This window comes from Centruroides sculpturatus, unplaced genomic scaffold, assembly GCF_000671375.1.
Source record: "Centruroides sculpturatus isolate CEXI.00-Female unplaced genomic scaffold, Cexi_2.0 scaffold461, whole genome shotgun sequence".
NCBI classification, from domain to species: Eukaryota; Metazoa; Arthropoda; class Arachnida; order Scorpiones; family Buthidae; genus Centruroides; species Centruroides sculpturatus.
Genome location: NW_019384704.1, coordinates 169,765 through 192,245, shown reverse-complemented (window position 1 = coordinate 192,245; position 22,481 = coordinate 169,765). Strand labels below are relative to the sequence as shown.

General features: G+C 31.7%; 2 protein-coding genes and 1 pseudogene across 2 annotated transcripts; 2 read left to right on the top strand and 1 right to left on the bottom strand.

Moving 5' to 3' along the window:
* Window positions 1-3,282: 3,282 nt before the first annotated feature.
* On the bottom strand, window positions 3,283-4,058 carry LOC111627623 (annotated as a pseudogene).
* Window positions 4,059-12,005: 7,947 nt separating this feature from the next.
* Window positions 12,006-12,465, top strand: LOC111627635. Its single transcript, XM_023371218.1, has 2 exons — window positions 12,006-12,128; window positions 12,198-12,465. Exons 1-2 carry the CDS (start codon window positions 12,039-12,041, stop codon window positions 12,411-12,413), a joined length of 306 nt encoding a protein of 101 aa, XP_023226986.1. The 5' UTR covers window positions 12,006-12,038; the 3' UTR covers window positions 12,414-12,465.
* An 8,679-nt stretch (window positions 12,466-21,144) lies between these two features.
* LOC111627634 (cytochrome P450 4C1-like) lies at window positions 21,145-21,779 on the top strand. The gene is made up of 3 exons (XM_023371217.1): window positions 21,145-21,273; window positions 21,334-21,400; window positions 21,492-21,779. Exons 1-3 carry the CDS (start codon window positions 21,211-21,213, stop codon window positions 21,677-21,679), a joined length of 318 nt encoding a protein of 105 aa, XP_023226985.1. The 5' UTR covers window positions 21,145-21,210; the 3' UTR covers window positions 21,680-21,779.
* Window positions 21,780-22,481: the final 702 nt, after the last annotated feature.

Here is a 22,481-nt window from a genome sequence, read left to right as displayed (position 1 = left end):
TTATGATCATTCACAGCTCTACTAATCTAGGACCTATGCAAAATCCCATTGGTATACCTTCCAATTGTCGGAAATATTTACCTTGAAATTCAAAAAAATTATTATTAAACATCAATTTTACCAATTGTTTAACCTAATCTGGGCTCTTTATGTAGGACAGTGAATTTAAAATGAATTCTAAATTTATTGACATTATTTGTAACAAGGCAGTTGGCTTCACACAGTCTTATGGATTTTATGGCAATTGGCTTTTGTAAAAGATCAGGTCTATTTTTGGTCGGCCTTGGTGTGAAAAGCCCTCCAAATTGTTACAATCTTATTTATTACGGTATCTAAATTAAAGTCGTGGACTAAAAGCATCGTTTATTATTATCGAGTTTTAATTAATTTTTATTAAAAATTAGGTTTATTTTAATTTCGTAATATATTAATAAGGTTTTCTATCATTCAATCTACATTTCAATATAATTTATTTAAACGCAAATTGAAGAAAAATATCGGTAATTAATATGTTAATATGCATTCCATTTCTTCTCCGAAAATGTATTAGAAATAGAGTTTAACATTTATGCAACGTAAAAGACTTGATGATGACAATATCGGCAACTTTTTAACAATGCAAAAAGCAGTTTAGAATGTTATCCATTTGTAATCAAATTCATACTTTAAAGAATTTATAAATTTTGAGTACTATAAAGAGTCAAATTACAATGCTCGACACAGTGGAGTACCCAGGATCTGAACTAGAGAGGGGCAACTCTTAGTCTTTTTGAGTGCAACAATGGCAACGAACAGCGAAATAATTTCAAATTAATCGCGACAGATGGTTCTAAGCTCTACTTTAGTCACATATTCACTATTCAAACTGATACTGAATTGATATATTTGCGCTGTGTGTCAATTACTACACTTTAATTTTTTTTCTAGAGGGGGTAGCTGCCCTTCCTTACCCCTCGATAAACAGTTTCTGCTCGTTATAATTCATTCTTTTATTTTTATAATAGATATGAATCTTTTTGAAAATAAAGACAATGGTCAGGAGACGAAAATGAATCTTCCGTCTGTGTCCTTTTTACCACTCTTCTGGAACATTGTATTTTGTCAACGTAACAAGCAATACCACAATTTACACATCAACATATGTATGTCATTAATACTTTGTTGGGTAATTTACTGTTTATAAATGCATAAAATATCTTTTCGTATCTCTCCAGTTACTTTAAATTTAATGACTGGACTCTCTACGCTATATCCAAACGAGGAAGTTGCTTGTACGAACATACTTGGATATAAATTAATTATTTTCTTACATCCAGAATCTGCAAAGGTAATATAACATGCCTAGTTATGTAAGATATTCATTATAAATGGAAATATACAGCATTATGTTTTGTAGAAAGTGTTAAGAAGCAACAGTTTAATCAATAAGGATTCTACGTATGATTTCTTCAAGCCAACTCTCGGACTAAATAGTATTCTATACAGGTAATGCATTATTTGATATTTAGTTTAAATGTCGTTGTTTATAGTTTTCTGAATTTAATTAAATAAAGTTCTGACGACAATTGGAGAAGAAGAAGAAAATATTTAGCTCCACATTTTCATCTCTGGAATGTGAAAGAGGATCAAAATGTATTTATGGAGCATTCAAATGTCTTAGTGGAAAAACTCAAACAATTGCAGGAGAATGAAATATTCGATGTCCTGAAATGGATGAAAAATTGCACTCTCGATATTATTGCAGGTACTTCTAATGTAAAATATTTATTTAAAAATTATAAATAATTATTTGTTGACATGTAAACATTAAATAAGTATTTATTTTTCCATGTTATTGCTTATAACTTAAAAAAAGTATAAAATGAATTTAAAAAAAAGTGGAGTGTGGCTGTGTCCAAACATGGCTGTGTGTTTTACGTGAATACGTGTACGTCAACGGATATTATTTTCTTTTAGCGTACTATAAGTATGTCATAATCATTCTTTTACAGTAAGAAGTCTTTCGTATCTCTATTTTTGTTTTTACGTTCCTGGCACTGTTTCACTCTATTATATGGTTTTTATGGGTATATCTGGATTGCTCTTGAAAAGCCCTTTTCAACAGTAGACGATTTCTATGTTTTGATTTAGCTTTTCGACGAGCATAGGCCTACATTCTATTAAATTTTCTTAATTTTTAAATTTAACACCATATATATTTACCATAACTTTGCCATTAATGGTTTGTCCATGCAATCGATAAATATTGACGATAGCTGTAAATTTAAACTGAAACGAGCGTCGTAGCTTCTCGAGTCAAAATGTATACTAAACGAAAAGTATGTGCTTTTATACAATCGTTGTGGGAAAGGGGTCACATGATCGTCCGTTGTTGACAATGACAGTGCATTCTTGACAACTAAGTGTCAACTTTCCCACTGACATCCGATCTGATTTTTTTTCTGTGGATGTTTACATCTCGAAAAAACCGATTAGCATTAATTTTAAGATCCCCTTAAAAATCTGCGGGCTCACATCATTCGCCGCTTTCTTTACACTTATACTTTCGAGTATAATTTTAAAATTTAAAATTCTCTCTTTTCACAGGTATTATTTTTTTTCAACATTGGTGATTTGACAAAAATTCCGGGTCCGACATGCGTTTGTGTACTCCAAACTTACAAATAGAAGTATGTGAAACGGGGGAAGCAGGACCCCGCCGTGCTATGATGCAGAGATGCGGCCACATCAGGCGGCACCGTGAGCGGGCGACATAAAAAACATTTAAGGGGCAGAATTTCAAAGACTTCCATCATACTTAGAAAATCTAACGCACAGCCCTGGGGGGAAGCACCACCATTTCGAAATGACTTCAAAATGGCGGCGCTTCTCTCAGCTGCGCGCGATGCGTCACAGTTCCCACTCAACGTAATGAATTCTTCGATCTTTTAACTAACGAATAGTGTAATTAAATTTTGGATATAGGCTAGATTAGTGATAGGCAAACTTTTTAAAGAGAGAGCCAAAGGAAAGGAAAAAACACTTTAGCTGGGCCAATATAATTTATTAAAAAATAACAATGATACATTTTACAAAATTCTTGTATTTTTTGTGATACTAAGCCCTATTAATGACTGAAAGAATATGAAGAAGAATGTGATGAATGAAACTGTGACTGCATTTCTAAAAGTTTCTCATAATTTAGTTCAAACCGAAATGCACTTATTCTTAGAAGTTAAATGCTCATCTGTCAGTCTGTTTCTAAGGCAACTCTTTCGAAGTTTCATTGTAGAAAACACCTGTTCACATATATATGATGAAGCAAACAGCAGTAACTTTCTGGGCATGAGATATCAGATTTGGACTATCTTCGTAACTTTTAAGCTTTTCCTTCATCACCGGGATTATTGAATTTAATCTCGGGAAGTGAGATAAGTCATTCTTAGCAAGCTGATTCGCGAATAGAACAAGTTGTAGTTTAAAATGTTTGAGATGGCCCCAGATATCGATAAATTGATTTTTGCCTTGCATCTTAACATTCAACTTGTTCATGTGGCAGAGAAGATCCGTAAAAAATGTAAAATCCGAAAGCCATGCAGTATCTTCCAGGATTTTATACTCTGCAGACCTCTGTTTCTCAACGAAAAATGTCTCTATTTCATCTTTCAGCTGCCAAACTCGCTCGAAGACACGTCCTGCGTTAAGCCACCTTACTTTCGAGTAGTACAATATATCAGAGTACTCAGATTGCATGGATTCTAGAAACTTCCGAAATTGTCTGCGAGCAACCCCTCGAGATCGAATAACCAGCTTCACAATAACGTCATGCATAGGTTTCATATCCAAAGCAGATTTACAGAGCGTCTTGATGTATGATGCAATGGTAAAAATATAACATTGTTATCTGGATATTTTTCAGTAAAGATCCCAACAAATCCAGATTTTTTCCCTGTCATATTTCACTCTTCATCTGTTGTTATACTACATATGCAATATATAGGTACTTTCAAAGTTGAAATTCCTTTCATAAATTCGTGAAAAATATCTGACCATGTTATAGTTTCCTTCAACGGCCTCATGCATGCTACTTCCTCTGTAATACAGAAGTTTTCGTCAACACCTCTTATAAATAATTGTAACTGTGCAGTATCATTTATATCAGAGCTTTAATCCATAGTAATTGAACAGAATTTAAATTGGCCAATCTTTGATTCCAACTGTGATAATATGTTTTTATCCATTGCTTCGATTCTAGAAGTCAGTTTCCCGAGATAAGCTTACTGTTTCAAAATCTTTTCTTTTGTCAGGACATAAAATATCACAAACTTTGAGCATGCAGTGTTTAACAAACTCTCCATCAGAGAGAGCTTTGTTACTTTTAGCAATATTGTATCCTACAACATAACTAGCATGTGTAGCTGCTTGCTGAGAACTATTTCCTTTCTTAAAAATACTTTGCTGACCTGATAGTTTTTGTGTAGATCTTCTACTTTTTCTTTTCTTTTTTCTTCGGTCATGGCTCTAACCTTGACATCGTTGTGCTTAGAGTTGAAGTGTCGTGAAATGTTATATTCTTTGTAGACTGCTGCATTTCGTTGCAGATGAGACGTAGTGGTTTATCCCTAAAAACTGTGAAAAAGTACTTCCAAGTCCATTCATCTTTGAAAACACGGCACTCAGAATCAACTTTACGTTTCTTAGATAACATCTTAAGGCTAAAATTTTTCACAATATGCAAAGTAAAACTAGCAAACCAGCAACGCTAAGACAGGTCTGAATCAAGAAACGTGTTTCGATATCTAGCCACGGTAAAGAGGGTAGCTATTGCCAGGAGGCTCAGTTGCCAGTTTTACTCTTCGCTACAAAGTTGCCAGCAGCCAGTGTCTCTTACTCTCAACATAACATTCCAATATCTAGGATAAGTCAATAAATTTGTATGTCGTCACTGATATAAAACGAAAGAGAGAAAAAAAAGAGGAGAATATTTATTTTTCTTATAGCATGCATTCTTTTTTATTCGTCAGATTACGAATAATGTCGCGCAGGCCGGATAGAACATTTCAGGGAGCCGCATCTGGCCCGCGGGCCGTAGTTTGCCCGTCACTGGGCTAGATGATAGATATGTAGTTGCAATGCCAAACTCTACCTCTCAATTTTGTAATCATCAGTTTTTCGAATTGACTCCCACTAAGGAAGCAAATTTAAAGACTTATTCTCGTCAAAAATAATATATATACACAAGTATACACAATATTTCATAGTGTTTTTCAGAAATACAAATGCTACTGCAAGAAAAGAAAGTTACTAAACTTTCTTCAACAAAAGCAACACTGAACAGTGCACGACCTCAAACAGTTTTTAACACTATTACGTCACACGATAATAATTACCGCGCGACGTGTAAGTGTTAAAAAACTGTTTGAGTTAGTCGCTTAAAAGTTTGACACACAGCACGACTTTTCGTTTATTGTATATGCCACTTTTATTAACACTGGGTCTGTCTAGCCTCTTGGGATGCCGCGTGTCGTATATGACACGCAATTTTCCTTCCAATGAATGAGATGCAGCTCTGCTTTTTTTGCTTGCTAAATAATTATATTAGTTATACATTTTGTCATTAGAGTTTACTGAAGCTTATTAGACCACTTTCATTACACTGTGACAGAAACAAAGGAAAATGTAAGTGATTGTCTGAGTACATGTTTTTGGAAGTTATCATAAGTATGACTTCTTGATGTTAGTATTCAGTTTTCTCTATTTCTATTGATTATAATTTTACAATTTATGCACGTTTTTGTTGAGGAGACTTCTAAGATTATATAGGAGTATTTTTTAAAAACTATATTAATAACAATATTTTATGAGATGAGCTAACNATGCCAAACTGTATCCCTCGATTTTGTTATAATCAGTTTTTTGAATTGCATCTTACTACGAAAACAAATTTAAAGACTTATTTATGTGAGATAAACCGCGGGTCAGGGATCAATCTCCCACTGACTACTTACTCGGCAACAGGTTGATAAAACCTGATCTCGGCGTCGTCGGATGGCTAGGAGGGCAGTTCGAGTGGGGAGGGAGGTGAGCAAGTTGATAGGCGTCCTTAAATGACAGAAAACAGGTTTACAACTAAATAAGCATTTATTATATACTCAACTAAGCACTACAAGAGGTTAAAAGCGGTTATCTCTACTATTTACATAAATTCGAGAACGAATTTTCGAGTTTGAGAGAGAGCGCTTACAAATCCTATATACCCCAAAATACCTGTCGGTGGCAGGACGAATTGGCGAACGTTTAGGGTGTGGTGTCTTCCGTGTTTTCTATTCGAGGTCCTCTCTCTATAGCTGGATTGGGTCTGCTGAACGGAGGCTCGGGAGTTTCGGTGACACTATTACTAAGTATAACTTCTTATGACGAATCGCCCTGAGGATACGGAGATTCGAGCTTTTATACTTTTTCGTGCGAGAGCTGACACGTCATCGATTCTTGTTAACGATGACGGTGCATTTTTCACGCCTAACTGTAAACTTCCTCAGCGAGTTGTGATACAATCGGTGTAATCCGATCTAGTACAAAATCTTCGGGTTTTCCGAAGTTAATTAACAAAAAAATTTAAATTTTTAAAAGACCCGCAAAAATCCGCGGGCTCACATCTACGTCAAAAATGATATGTATATAAATGTATACAAAATATTTCATAGTGTTTTTAGAAAATACAAATGCTACTGCAAGAAAAGAAAGTTACTAAACTTTCTTCAACAAAAGCAACACTGAACGGGGCACGAACTCAAACAGTTATTAACACTATTACGTCGCACAATAGTAATTACCGTGCGACGTTTAAGTGTTATAAAAACTGTTTGAGTTAGTAGTTTAGAAGATTGACACACAGCACGACTTTTCCTTTAGTGTATATGCCACTTTTATTATCACTGGGTCTGTCTAGTGACAACAGTTAGAACTATCGCTGACTATAGGATTAAATAAACGGTAATATTTCGTCCAGTACTGTATTCTTTTGTAAAATTACTTTGTTCTGCGTTGCCTTCTCGAAACTGAATACTATTTTCATACGACGTGCATTTATTTGTTTTAAAAATATAAATATTAATTTATTTCTGTGCACTGTAGATATAGCAGTAGGAGTTTCTCTACATTCTCAGACTAACGACAATCAAGAATATGTGTCCGCAATGCACAGGTATGGAAAATTCAGTTGAATATTTCATTTGTTTTTCAAGTAATATTTACAAATGTAATATCTATATTAAATAATATGATGTCACATTTTATCTGATGAAATTTTTAAAATGTTCATGTCAACTTCAGTAGAATAAATATGAAATATTCCAAATTTTTATTTTTGATCGACTAAACGAATTTTAAAAGTTTGTAAATTATAAAGAAGTATTATTGCTATACGTGGTGATCATAATAAATACAGGTAACCAACCCCCGTATAACACGGGAAGTTAGGTTCCAAATAATTCACGTGTTATGAAAATCGGTGTTATACGAAACAAAGTATGAAAAGGGGTTTAGGTGCCAAAAATTAAAAAAAACATGCTATTATATTTTCATAATTAAGATAAATATCTTTATTAAAATTTTCTTAAGCGATACATATTAATATAAATTAAACAACGTTTTCTTCGTCCTCATTAAGCACTATTAACCGAAGGGGTTTTCTTTTTCGCAAGATATCCTTATCCTATTAGCATTTTTCTGCATTATCTTCAGATCCATGCTCTACCTTTTGCAAAAAATATGTTATTTTAAATTGCTTGCTTTCAGTTAAAAGATCTTTATAAATTTCCTCGTATGGTGCAAAGCACTTATGAAGAATAAAGCAACTATGGAATAAGGGAAAACATCTGGCAACACAAAATCAGAAGATTCGAGATCTTTCAACACTAAAACAAGTTTCGAGGAGGATTACATGTATGGAGAAAAGGCGGCAAAATAATTTATACACTTAAGTACTAATAGTTTACGAAAATAATAATTTTCGTAAACTATTAGTACTTGAGTATGTGAAAATTTATTACATTTCGTGTTGTAATAATAAATAATTAGTATTCATTAATATTCGTATTTTTCTTCTGTTGCTTCAATACTGTAGGAGAAGTCTTTATGATAGTGTGAGAATACAAGGGCACAGGGTCTGTACCCTAATTGCCACTTACAGTCGAGTTGGTAAAACTCGCCCACTTTGTCTTTTGGAGGCTTTACACGAGTGGCGAAGGAGTAAAGGTAGTCGGCCATGTTTCAGAGTGACAGCAGACAGGTTTTTAACAGACATAAACAAAAATTTATTACATAACTAAATCTAAATTACAAAAGGTTATAGGAAGCTAAATGCGGTTAAATACTAACGAAGTTCTATACAAAAAGGGTAGCTCTTAGCTAAGCCAATTCCCGTTAGCTGTGGAGAGAGAGTTCTCAGATCGCTATCGAAAATACCTGTATGCGTGAAGGAACTGTATGCGACGAAGAAAGAATCACTGTCCTTGTACATTGTCTTCTCGACAGGATCAAGAACTTGGAAATTTTATGTGCATTATTTCAAGTACAACTTCCTTTCAATTGCCTGGAGCTTTCAGCTCTTGCTTTTATACAATTGTTGTGGGAAAGGGGTCACATGATCGTCCGTTGTTGACGATGACATTGCAGTCTTCACAACTAAATGTCAACTTTCCCTTCGACCTCCAATCTTACTCTCAATTTTTTTCCGCGGTTGTTTACATTTTGAAAAAACCGATTAGCGTTAATTTTAAGATCCCCTTAAAAATTTGCGGGCTCACAATAGCGTAAACTTAACGATCAAATATCCAATTTACATATAAAAGTATAAAGTGTAGCAACTTATTTCTTATATCTCTCAGAAATAAATTAATTACGACGTGAAATAATAATTGTCAGGGTTTGGATATGATGAAGGGTAATGTCGAAGTTGACACAAAGAAAGTGGAGAGAACTAGAAAGCGATGTCCGTTAGACCATAGCACACATTCCAAACTTCACTATACTGGACCAGAGTACAACTCCCTTGACGAACATAACTCCACAGACCCCACACATAGCAGAGGAGAGGGCGCGACGATCACAAAGACAAAGGTCACATAAACAACTTTCTAACAATTATAAAGTTTTTTTACATTTTATAACCATAAAAATAGAAAAAAATGATTATAGTACGCAAAATATTTGNTTTAATTTAAGTACAATTCTATAATGTTTTTCACACGAAATATAATTTTAAATTTTATGTAGATTTAATAGTTGACAGTACTTCATTTCTTATCCAAGCTTTAAATTTGAATTAATTATCTTTTGATATATTAATAAATTTATATTAAAATTTAGAATTTTCAAGTATTTTCCTCAATGGCTATTAAATCCAATGTACTGGCTTTCCCCAATTTTCTTCATGAGTAAAATGGGAAAAAATTTCAAGAGAGATGTTGAAATAATTCATCGTTTCGACGAAAAGGTAAACTCAACATGTGGATAAAATTTTGTGTTGTGATTTAAGTAATTAATGATTTAATTTAATGCGTAGATGTTCAAGAGAAAAAAAGAAAACTTTCTGAAAAAAATGCAGCAGCAACATTCCTTAAACAATGGAACACGTAATGAAGAGGAACCAAAGATGAATACAAAACAACGTCTTATCGATTCACTGTTGGATCTTCACGTAAAACAAGGTTTAATGTCTGAAGAAGACGTTATAAGAGATATGGAAGGTTTTATTTTCGCGGTAGGCACAATTTACTGAAGGTCTCAACGAAAATAAGTACAGTATATAATCGTGCACGCGTGTAGTTCAATGTGCTTATTTATATTATTTTGAAGTAAACTAATGTTTTCCCAAATAACGTAATTGATTATTATAGTAAATAATAATTGTAATTTCGGATTAATTTATAATTTCTTAACATTTAAAACTTTGTAGTGCTGAAATTTGAATTTTGTACTTTTATATTTTTATTATGATAAATATCATTGAAAGAAAGTTCGGATATAAAAGAAATAATTTATTAATTAGCATATATTTTCTCTATATTTACAGATACAAAAAAGGTAAAATTTTGACAAATTAAAAGTGTGTATCTATCGGAAAATTTTTAACGTTTCGAAGCAGATTATTATATATAATTATTTCGGGAAAGTCGGGTAAAAAAGGATAGAAGTCTTACTTTTTCGACTTTATATCTGGTCCATTTCGAATGCGTGTTTTCATATTTCTTTATTAAAACAGTAGTTTGTAAATATATGACTCAGTTCTGTGGTAATAATTTTCCATTATCAAATTATTTTCTCGAATATTAGTTAATCAATTTCCGTTTATAAATACGATTGAAAGTATTCAAAGCGAATAATATCTGAGATGATGACCGAAAAATTTTCGTAATTCGAAATAATTCTGTCCATAATCCGGAATAACCGGAAATGTCGTAAATATAGCTACGTCGTTATATTACCACATGCAGTAAATTTTTGTAAGTCAAGACAATTTAAGCGGGCCGACGAGTATTTTGCTTTCTCGATCGACTAATTACACAGTTCATCACTTATTTCGTCTATCGACCGAAGACAATTTGTTCATAGAATTATTCAAATTATATCGAATATCGAGGGTAGAATTTTTAGTTTCATTGACGAACTGAATCTTCCTTTGCAATGGCGTACATGTGTAGCATTGTATTTTCTTACCCATGTTAAAATTATAAACAAAATTGTCAAAATGAATTATTTAAAATTTTAATTACCTTTTAATTTGAAACGGTTTTCTAATCTCTCCCTATTTATGTCAAATTTTTTCTATGTTTCTATACGCAGTAAACTACTAACTGAAGTGTTAATAGTGTACTGTATTTCTTCACAAATTAGGCCTAATCTCCAATAATTACGTTTTCCTCAAGAAGTAACAGTCTTTTCTATTAATATTATTTTTTATTTTCGATTCCATATATCAAGGCGTGTTTTTCGGAAAATGACGCCTTTTTTCCCATGTTTTCTCCGAAACTTACGCCAGACACGATTTGCGTTATTTGAACCTTCCTGAACTGTTTTCTTATTGGACAAAACAGTATTCTCTGGAAATATCATTTTTGATATTTTGTCATAAATAGTATGAAGGGATACCTGAATTGCAGATGCGAAATGTGGCAAATTTGTGGTGTTAAACTATGATTCGAGAATACGACGTTGAAAATAACACTTTCGTAAATCCTGGTTTTTTACTGTATTTTGACATCGATGTTAATCTACTTCTCTTTCGAAGCTAAAACCTTAGCTTCTTACCTTATGAAGCTAAAATATAGAATTTCTAAGTCGTGGATGTTGTATGTCATTGTGTACTTTTCCACCCAGTTTGGATGCTTCAACATTTTGTAAAATTTAGCCAGAACATGCGCGGCAAAGACTTGCTACATAAAATGTGGTTGTGGATTGTAAAGCGATATCACAGGAATATGAAAAAAAAAAACAGGATTTATCAATGTCATGTCCTAATTTTACAAGTTTATTATAATATATTTATTTTACTAAAAATATACATTAAAAAGAATGCAGTTTTACATACCATTTCAATGTATTTGAATATCAGGGTTACGATACGACCGCCCACGCCATGTCATGGACTCTCTATTTCCTGGGAAGATTCCACGAAATACAAGAGAAAGTGTATCTAGAATTGCAAGAAATTTTTGAAAATGAGATGAATAGGAATATTACTATCGATGATCTGACGAAAATGACGTACTTAGAATGCGTGATTAAGGTAAATTTTTCATTTTTTATAATACTTTCAAAAATTAGTTTCATACATTATAATTTTCAGGAGTCGATGAGAATTTATCCTCCTGTTCCACTTATAGGAAGAAAAAATCCTTCCGAAATGAAAATAGGTAAATTTTTAACATCTTCCAAGTTGACAGTACTTCATTTCTTATCCAAGCTTTAAATTTGAATTAATTATCTTTTGATATATTAATAAATTTATATTAAAATTTAGAATTTTCAAGTATTTTCCTCAATGGCTATTAAATCCAATGTACTGGCTTTCCCCAATTTTCTTCATGAGTAAAATGGGAAAAAATTTCAAGAGAGATGTTGAAATAATTCATCGTTTCGACGAAAAGGTAAACTCAACATGTGGATAAAATTTTGTGTTGTGATTTAAGTAATTAATGATTTAATTTAATGCGTAGATGTTCAAGAGAAAAAAAGAAAACTTTCTGAAAAAAATGCAGCAGCAACATTCCTTAAACAATGGAACACGTAATGAAGAGGAACCAAAGATGAATACAAAACAACGTCTTATCGATTCACTGTTGGATCTTCACGTAAAACAAGGTTTAATGTCTGAAGAAGACGTTATAAGAGATATGGAAGGTTTTATTTTCGCGGTAGGCACAATTTACTGAAGGTCTCAACGAAAATAAGTACAGTATATAATCGTGCACGCGTGTAGTTCAATGTGCTTATTTATATTATTTTGAAGTAAACTAATGTTTTCCCAAATAACGTAATTGATTATTATAGTAAATAATAATTGTAATTTCGGATTAATTTATAATTTCTTAACATTTAAAACTTNCCTTATGCATTTCTGGCATTTTCTGCCGGTCCACGAAATTGTCTCGGTAAGCGATTAGTGAATAAATACAAAACAAAAAATTATTTTATGAAAATAATTTATTTACAGGAGGTAAACTTGCCATGATTGAAATGAAAATGGTTTTGGCAAATGTTCTTCGAAATTTTAAAGTCTACTCTTTGGATCCTCAGGACAAAATCGTTATTTCATACGCAGTTGTGTTGACCCCCATACCGGGTATAAGAATGTTTGTAGAAAAAAGACGAATGTTGTAAGATATTAACTAAGATGTACTGTACAGTACGTTTGGGTAATTTTTGTTTCAAATATACATCAATATAAACATAGGCCTATATAATATAATATCGACAAGTGTATTTATCAATAGAAACTGTATCGAAACAATTATACTTGTATTCAACATTATTCATTAATTGTATTTTATATTTTTGTAGATGAAAGTGATAACAATAAAATGTATTACGATTATTTTTATAAAATTTGCTTTACATTAATACTATTTTTGTTGTTTATTGCATTTTATTCATTTATGACATTAATCATTTCTTATATTTGATTTTACGTAAATTAAACTGTTTTTAACAATACAATAGCTGTATTCTACGAATTGGGCCGAACATAAATTATTCAGTTAATAATGTATTGGATACAAATTTGCATTTGATTTTAGTATTCTTCTGATATGCTATAGAATGAAAATTGTATGAATCTACGTTTAATAAAGATATTTAAGATATTTGAATAATTAATATGTTCTTCTTATTAACACAAACACTGATTATATAGTAGATAGTCGATAAACTCTACTTTCCTTTTATATAAAATGTATACAATTGCGGAAAAAAGAAACAGAACACTAGACACGATATTGTATATTATAGAAGTAAAAATTGTATTTCATTTATAGATTCGATGTTCTGTACTTGAAAACTGAAGATACAGTTAAAGGAAACATGAGAACACCAACATAACAGAGCAAAAGTCAAAGCAGTAAACTTGGGTCTTGTTTGCATTTAGTTTATATGAATTTATGAAGTGAAATGTCTTGATTGCAATAAAATGTTATCATCCAAAAATGTAAAGAATGTTATTATCATCATTATCTTAGTTAGGTAATTGTGTCTATTACGGACTCCTTCCGCCTTATCAAAAATTTGCTATTATTTCTTTGATTAAAAATAATTTGATATATTTCATAGAATAGCTGTGGCGTGCAGTGACACTTCATGATAGGGAAGCTGTGTTTCTGTAAGAAGCCGACTTACAGGGGCAATCAGTTAATTGCGTGTCAGGGTTCATTCTTATTCGTTTGTTCGATAAGATAGTAACATCCGTACACTTCATTAAGTGTATTTTTAATAGAGTACCTGACGTACTTAATAAATAAACAAGTTCAATATAATTACCTCTATTATTTGATTCAATAGATTCCCTATGCCTTCTAAATGCCAAATCTTACTTTGAGGAAAACATATAACATCTATTAATTTAGATATAATATATCTATTAGCCGTAATTAAGTGATAATTTTCAATATTTATTTATATTGTTTACTAATGTTAAATTCTATTCCGCTTTGATTTCTAAATTGCTTCAATTTTACGAGACAATCGATGCGACATTTACGGTCTTTTGCCAGCTTTACTCAAATTATTTAAATTTTCAAAGCCATTTTTATTTCACACACTAATTTCATTTGAAAATAGTAGGCAAGGCCAACAAAAGAATTTTTGCATTTTTATGCATCCACAGAGCCATTTTATGTCTTGATAAATTTTATCGAAAAAATGTCGAACAAATTTTTTGTCGACGTATTTATATTTAATTTAGGCATTGGTCTTTCTCTTTTAATAATGCTTTCTTTTTCGTTATATGGTCTCGAGCCAAAACTTTTTTGAAATAAATTTTCAATATCACAATTACATTCTGAATCGCTAGCCACGATATAAGGGCTAAAATTAAAAATAAAATTATAAGAACTTACCTGTACACATACCTGGTACAAAATATTCTTCAATTATATGAATATACTTTTAAAGAAAATTATAAATAAATGTAGCTTTGTAAAGAAACGTACATAAAAATAACATAAAATATTTTTTACTTTTTAAATCTAAAAATAATCCACTTACAAGTTAGTCAAATAGCTTTCTACGAGTGACTAATGGATGGAATCAGAGACGGTCCTGGTAGGTGCATGCACGCGGGCTGCCGAATCCCGAGGGTGCTAATACCGGTCAATGTCAAATGCCTCTTTTGTCGCATCACTAGCAGGCTATATTTCAAAAGACGTGACAAGGTTGTTGTGCATTTTAAACGTCTCTCACCATAACTGTAAAAATCTACATATGTTAAACTTAATAGTCGTTTGTTTTCTAACTAATTCATTTCAGGACCGGGTGTCCACGAAAATTTCCAAGATTTACAATTTTTCGGTCACTCTCATTGAAATGGAAAAATTTCTGTCTTTATTACGTTCAGTGGTGATATTCAGAGGGTTCGCACAGGTTTTTCCAAACCCGCTGTTAACATTATCAAAGTCCTCCGAACCTTGTTAAACACACATAACATTTCTCAGTAGTTTTGTTTCTTTTAAAAAATATATTAAAATATATGTATTATACTCTGAAATACTACTAAACTAGATCCTTATAACTCGTTTGCCTTGGTGTGACCTCCCTCGACCGTTTCAATCTTGACTGAAACGAGGTTCAATCGCGATCGACTCAAGAGCAAATTAATTTTATAATAATTAGAAAGAATATATTAAACTTTGTCTTATTGTTAAAATAAAATTAATTTAATTAAGATTTGTGATCGAAAAATTAATTTTGTGATCTGAAATAATTGCATTCGACAAATTTTTATTTGCAATCTTAATTTAATTTTAAAAATTATTTGTAATTTTAATTTAATCGACATCTGAAATTAATTTGTGATCAGTATGTGTCAAACCACTACAACTAACCAAGTACTAAAAATTATGGGCTTTTACTAAAATAATTATACAGGCTGTGAAATCTCTTTCTATTATTCTTTCATCAGCAGGTGTTTCTGATGTAAAATAATGTGAAATCCGAATAGCCCCTGGGTCTAATTCACAATTTAAAAATCAAGTTAAAAATATAAACTAAAATATTCTTTCATTTCGGTGTGAAATTAACGGTTTTCTAAAGTGGAAAAACTGATAAAACAGCCACTTCCTTTAACGGAAGTTGAAGCATCCTTTGTTTTTCCACTTATCTAACACAAATCTCACCACCATGGGAATTGTCGACCCCTCAATAATTCCCCTTTTCATCCGTTCACGTGAGAAAATCCCAGTATGCTGATTGGTCGCAAATCAGGAGATATAGTCAAAGTTTTCAGAATTCGAGGAGTACGCCAGAAGATCCCAGATGAGATCGACGTAGTCCATATTTGCTCCTAAGGCCAACGCCCTTAGTCGTATCCAATCAACTATAATAATCTATATATATAAAAATGAATGCATGTGTGTGTGTGTGTGTGTCCTTCATGCATTACCACACCGTTTATCCGATTGCTGTGAAACTTTGAGAAGTTGTTTAATACACCCCCGTAAAGGTTTGTGGCATAGTACGATTGCCATGAAACTTTGGAAAGATTTTTAATACACTCCCCCGAAGTACATTTATCCTACAATAGATGGCGCGCGTTTACACGAGCATTCGAGCACTGTGTTCGATCTATTTCAAATTGTGAAGACCATTTCCCCCTTTTAAAAAATATCTCTACATACGCATTTGTGAACTGTTATTTACGATATTTGTAATAATTTTTGTTCAATCACTTTATTTCAACTTTTTTTTGCTAATTATGTATTCGCTCGAACTTCGTTAAAACCTTAACTGTACCCCGAACAACAACCGAAATTGTAGGAAGAAATTCGCGTATTTTACCGATCTAGGTATCCCCCCTTTNCAAATTTAGATACGCGGATTAACACGCGTGTGATTTGATTCAGACAAAGATGAGACATTTCTTTAAACAAATAATAAAATATTTAATAAAATAAAAGTAAAAAAAATTACACAAATGGAATAGATCCAATTGTAATTAAAGGAATGAGACAATGGATTACTTAAAATATACGCTTCTTTAAGAGAGAGAGAGAGCTCACAAATGTAGTTATAAACATTCTACTTCAATTTACTTTATCTTTATCTTCTTCTGTATTCTCGGGGCATTCTTCATTTAATGGAGAAGTCTTGATTTGGCACAAAATTATAAATTCTCTTCCTTTTTACTATATTAACTCACTAGCTTACCCGTCGTGCATTGCTGCGATCTCAGAAGACAGGAAATTCAAGCAAACTCGTTATGATAAAATTAAATTTACATTTTATAATTTTTATTGAAACTTATTATTATTCAATTAATATGCATCTATGTCTTTAATTTAATAAAAATTATTCTTTCAATCACTATATCAGTGTATTTCTATTAATAGGACTTATCATACTGGTGTATAAGATTACAGCCTTACAGTTACACAGATTAAAATTGTTTTATTTTCCAATTACCTGGTAATTGAAAAATAAAACAATTTTAATCTGTGTAACTGTAAGGCTGTAATCTTATACACCAGTATGATAAGTCCTATTAATAGAAATACACTGATATAGTGATTGAAAGAATAATTTTTATTAAATTAAAGACATAGATGCATATTAATTGAATAATAATAAGTTTCAATAAAAATTATAAAATGTAAATTTAATTTTATCATAACGAGTTTGCTTGAATTTCCTGTCTTCTGAGATCGCAGCAATGCACGACGGGTAAGCTAGTGAGTTAATATAGTAAAAAGGAAGAGAATTTATAATTTTGTGCCAAATCAAGACTTCTCCATTAAATGAAGAATGCCCCGAGAATACAGAAGAAGATAAAGATAAAGTAAATTGAAGTAGAATGTTTATAACTACATTTGTGAGCTCTCTCTCTCTCTTAAAGAAGCGTATATTTTAAGTAATCCATTGTCTCATTCCTTTAATTACAATTGGATCTATTCCATTTGTGTAATTTTTTTTACTTTTATTTTATTAAATATTTTATTATTTGTTTAAAGAAATGTCTCATCTTTGTCTGAATCAAATCACACGCGTGTTAATCCGCGTATCTTAATTTGATTAACTGGTGTCGGGACCTGACGTAGATCTAGACTTCACTGTCCGGATCGTTCTTAAACATTTACCGCCCTCTTAGAAAAGGATTTAGAGATCGATTCTTACGATTTTGTGCCGATTATGTGATACCCTTGGCAGGTACCCCCCCGGGCTTATCTCACAATAAGTTTAGTTTTTCAATACTGAATTTTCTTTGGGGTTATATCGTAACACATGACGTTTATATAAACATTGATACCACCAACGCCCATTTATCATTATTGTTTCTTTAATAATGGCATTTAACGGCAAATACTCACGATATAATAAGAAAAGATTACTTTCGATTTGATTGTAGTTATACATTTTATAGTAAATCACGTATTTTTGCCGTGGCGTCCCACCAAGTTATGTCCCTTGTTGGGGTGCTTCCTGCAAGGTTCCATCTTCATTCTTTGCCAATGTATCCTTTGAAAGTATTAGACTTTCGTTGAGAGAAACTTCAAACATTCCAATCTGCATTCATCGGACATCGTTTTCTTTTCGACAACTAGACTTAGAATGCAACATCCGGTCAGCGAATGAAAACCACTTTCTTCGCCGGACTTTCCTCTTCTTTTTTGAATACTGCGTGCCGAAGTATACAAGGACTTCAAGCCTTCGTGACTGTAGAACTTTTTGTAAGTTAAATTGTCTAATAAACGGATTGTGTTATTTGTAAACGAGGCATCGATCTCTGACTCAACTACTCCCACATGACGTTCACTGTTACCTCTCGGCAGCCCAGACGGCATGCGGCCGGATGGCCGATCGGTCAAGGTGGCAGCCCACCGCTCTGGGGGACCCCGGGTTCGAATCCGAACGGGTCGAAAAATCCCCAGGAATTTTTCGGGGGGTGGTTTGTTCGGATATGTCGGGCCCTGACCCTCACCACCCGGAAGCACCATTGTGGGCCTGGCCGAACCCATAATTGGCTTGCAAAAAGAGGCCCTCTTAGTGCCACAGGGCGGAAAGAGTTTAAAAAAAGCCCAGACGGCAATGAAGACAATAACGATAGCACATATAATCGTCGTTTTTTTGTTTGGAAATTTCTGCAAAATTATTGTACAGGGCATACAACGATTTTAAAACACAAAAAAGATCTCGAAGTATTTTTCCTGTGCAGATGTTTATTTTTCCTATCTATTATCATGGCGACATTGCTTTATTAAAAATTTCCTGTAGTTGTAGTCTGTGTGATGTGCACTTTATTCACATGTTGAATCTTACTGTCAAATCTTCAAATCTGCTTCCACTATTCTTGTGCCACAACTTCGAATAGTTTCCTTTACTCATGTTGCTGAGCTTTACTTTCTCATCTTCGTTTCACCAGTTTTTGTCAGTTTTTTATGGGATCATCTAAAAGTAATTATTCTCGTATTTTTACAAGATTTTGTTATTTAAACAAGTTTCATATGAAGCTTTTTGGACGTTAACGTTAGCAAGTTCCAACGTTAGCAAGGCCATCACAACCTATCTAACACAGATCACTTTTCAGGTATTAATAGTAGACTGGTTTTAATTAGTAGTTTCTAACCATCCTCTCTTACGGGAAGAGGTCAACTACTACTTTAAGTCTAATTTACTTCACCCTGCTTTTGCAACTGCCCCTTCTTTCTATCGGACCAGAATTCTAATAGAAAATTACGTAACACAACGTTACCATCCAGCACAAAATATGTTTGAAATGGTTTTCAAGGGTGCCGAATTTATATATATGGTCCATTTTTCGCGAAATTTGATTGGTTAGCAGATTACCGTTTAATATTCGGCTGTGAATGAAACAGTTCGTTAAAGAAAACATCAGGAGAAATATGATATCTTCAAATTTTTAAGGTATTGTATTTTCAATTGGTGTCTACTTGACCAATGAAAGTGTGCCATTTATTACCATTTGAGTATCGCTTAAACGTGACAATTGTTGGCTGAAATAACAAAAATGTTTTTATGGTTTTCGTTTTATTCTTTGTTATATTATAGTATTTGATTCATAAAACTAAGATTATTGTTGTATGTAAAGGATTATCACACCGAATGACTAATGTAACACATTTAAAAATTCTTTATTCTTCTACTGTACAGAATTTAAAGAATTTTAAAATGTGTGAGATTTTTCATTCGGCGCGATAAACAGGGGCGGATCTAGGTTTTTCGGGCCCAGGGTTTAATAAAGTCCAATGAGGTCCCATTTTTTGTTAATAAAATAATACTATAAGTTATCGTTATTATTATTATATTATGGAAATGTAATCTTTGTATACATTTATGTTCAAAAATAAAATTAAAGTTTTTTCAGCTGACAAAGTTTGACTATTTTTTAAAGCAGTTCGGATTAAAGCCACAAAGTGTCTCTTAAACGCAGTTCAACTGAGGGAAACTTCTCGTAGCAGAAACTTTTTTTCATGCAAAAACAGACCGTATAATTAATTTTGTATTACTTCCCAGGCTGTTGTGTATGCAGAACAAAGATAAGTATTCGGACCGTGTCAAATTTCACCCTTTGAATTTTTGTAAATTTGTAAGTTTAGACACCTCCTAAATCAAATAGGGAAAACATAAATTTGTGGATATGTATGTATCTTGGTGTGTGTCTTCTCATCATTTTTCTTTAATATATGAAAGATGAGGTAAAGATTGAACAATGGAAACAAGGCATGGTGACCTTTGTGTTAAAGGTCATTTATGCTATTAAATTTTAGTAATTTAAGAGTAGTAGTTGTTTGACACATACTGATCACAAAATTAATTTCAGATGTTGAATAAATTAAAATTGCAAATAAAAATTTTTCAAATGGAAGTATTTCAGATCACAAAATTAATTTTTCACTCACAAATCTTAATTAAATTTAACTATAAGGCTGTACTAATTATTAAATTTAAATTTTATTTTATTTTAACAATAAGTACTCACAAAATTAAAATTACAAAAAAATTTTTAAATTGCAAATTAAAATTTGTTCAATGGAATTATTTCATATCACAAAATTAATTTTTCAATGAATTTCCTAAACAAATTTGAGTGGCACTAAACACAAAATTCATTTTTTTAATCACAAAAGTAATTTTTACTCAAAGGAAATAATCCGAATGTTGAGAATATTCAAGTAAATTTTTAAAATATGAAAGAATTAAATGTTTTAATATCGAATAAAATTAAAACACGATAATTGTATGAAATAATATAACATTGAAATTATTTTGAGAAGGTTTTTATTTTTATGTTACAGTTTATTTAAGTGTTTCCACTTTTTTCTTCAGTTTATCTAAAGCAAGATATATTTCTGCACATAATAATTTTTCAAGATATAAATTATTTTCAGATAAAAAATTTCGAGTAAATTAAGATTATAAATAATTTTAATAGNTTATTTTTTGGGAAGATTCCACGAAATACAAGAGAAAGTGTATCTAGAATTGCAAGAAATTTTCATAAACGATATGAATAGGGATATTACTATCGATGACCTGACGAAAATGACGTACTTAGAATGCGTAATTAAGGTAACTTCTTGATTTCTTTAAATACACTTAAAGATTAGTTTTATATATTGCAATTCTCAGGAGTCGATGAGAATCTATCCTCCAACTCCTTTTATTGGAAGAAAAAATTCCTCGGAAATGAAAATAAGTAATTTTTGATATCTTGGAATTTGTTTTTCAACAATAATTTTTTATATTTTTTATTGACTTGAAGTATTAAACAGTTGTCATTGAAATAGGTAATTACGTGTTGCCTGCAAATTCCACTCTTTTCATAAACATCTATGGCATCCATCATAATCCTTCTGTTTACGAAAATCCCGAAGTGTTCGATGCAGACCGTTTCCTGCCTGAAAACTATAAAAATCTTCATCCTTATGCATTTCTGGCATTTTCTGCCGGGCCACGAAATTGTCTCGGTAAGTGATTAGTGAATAATTACAAAAACAAAAAAAAATATTTTATTAAAATAATTTATTTACAGGAAGTAAACTTGCCATGATTGAAATGAAAATGGTTTTGGCAAATGTTCTTCGAAATTTTAAAGTCTACTCTTTGGATCCTCAGGACAAAATCGTTATTTCATACGCAGTTATGTTGACCCCAATACCGGGTATAAGAATGCGTGTAGAAAAAAGACGAATGTTGTAAGATATTTACTAATATGTATAGTACGTTTGGGTAATTTTTGTTTCAAATATATATCAATATTAACATTGGCCTATATCACATAATCTCGGCGAATGAATTTAGAAACTGTATCGAAACAATTATACTTTTATTCAACATTACTCATTTATTGTATTTCATATTAAATTTGCTTTACATTAATACTATTTTTGTTGTTTATTGCATTTTATTCATTTATCACATTAATCATTTCTCATATTTAATTTTACGTAAAATAAACTGTTGTTAACAATATACTAGCTGTATTATATGAATTGGGCCAAACATTAATTATTTAGTTAATAATATATTGGATACAAAAAATTTGTAATTTATTTTAGTATTTTTCTGATATGATATAAAATGAAAATTATATGAATCTAAGTTTAATAAAGATATTTAAGATATTCAAATAATTAATATGTGCTTCTTATTAACAGAAACACTATGATTATATAGCAGTTAGTTCGATAAACCCTACTTTCTTTTTATATAAAATGTATACAATCGCGAAAAAAAGAGAACAAAACACTAGACACGATATTGTATATTATAAAAGT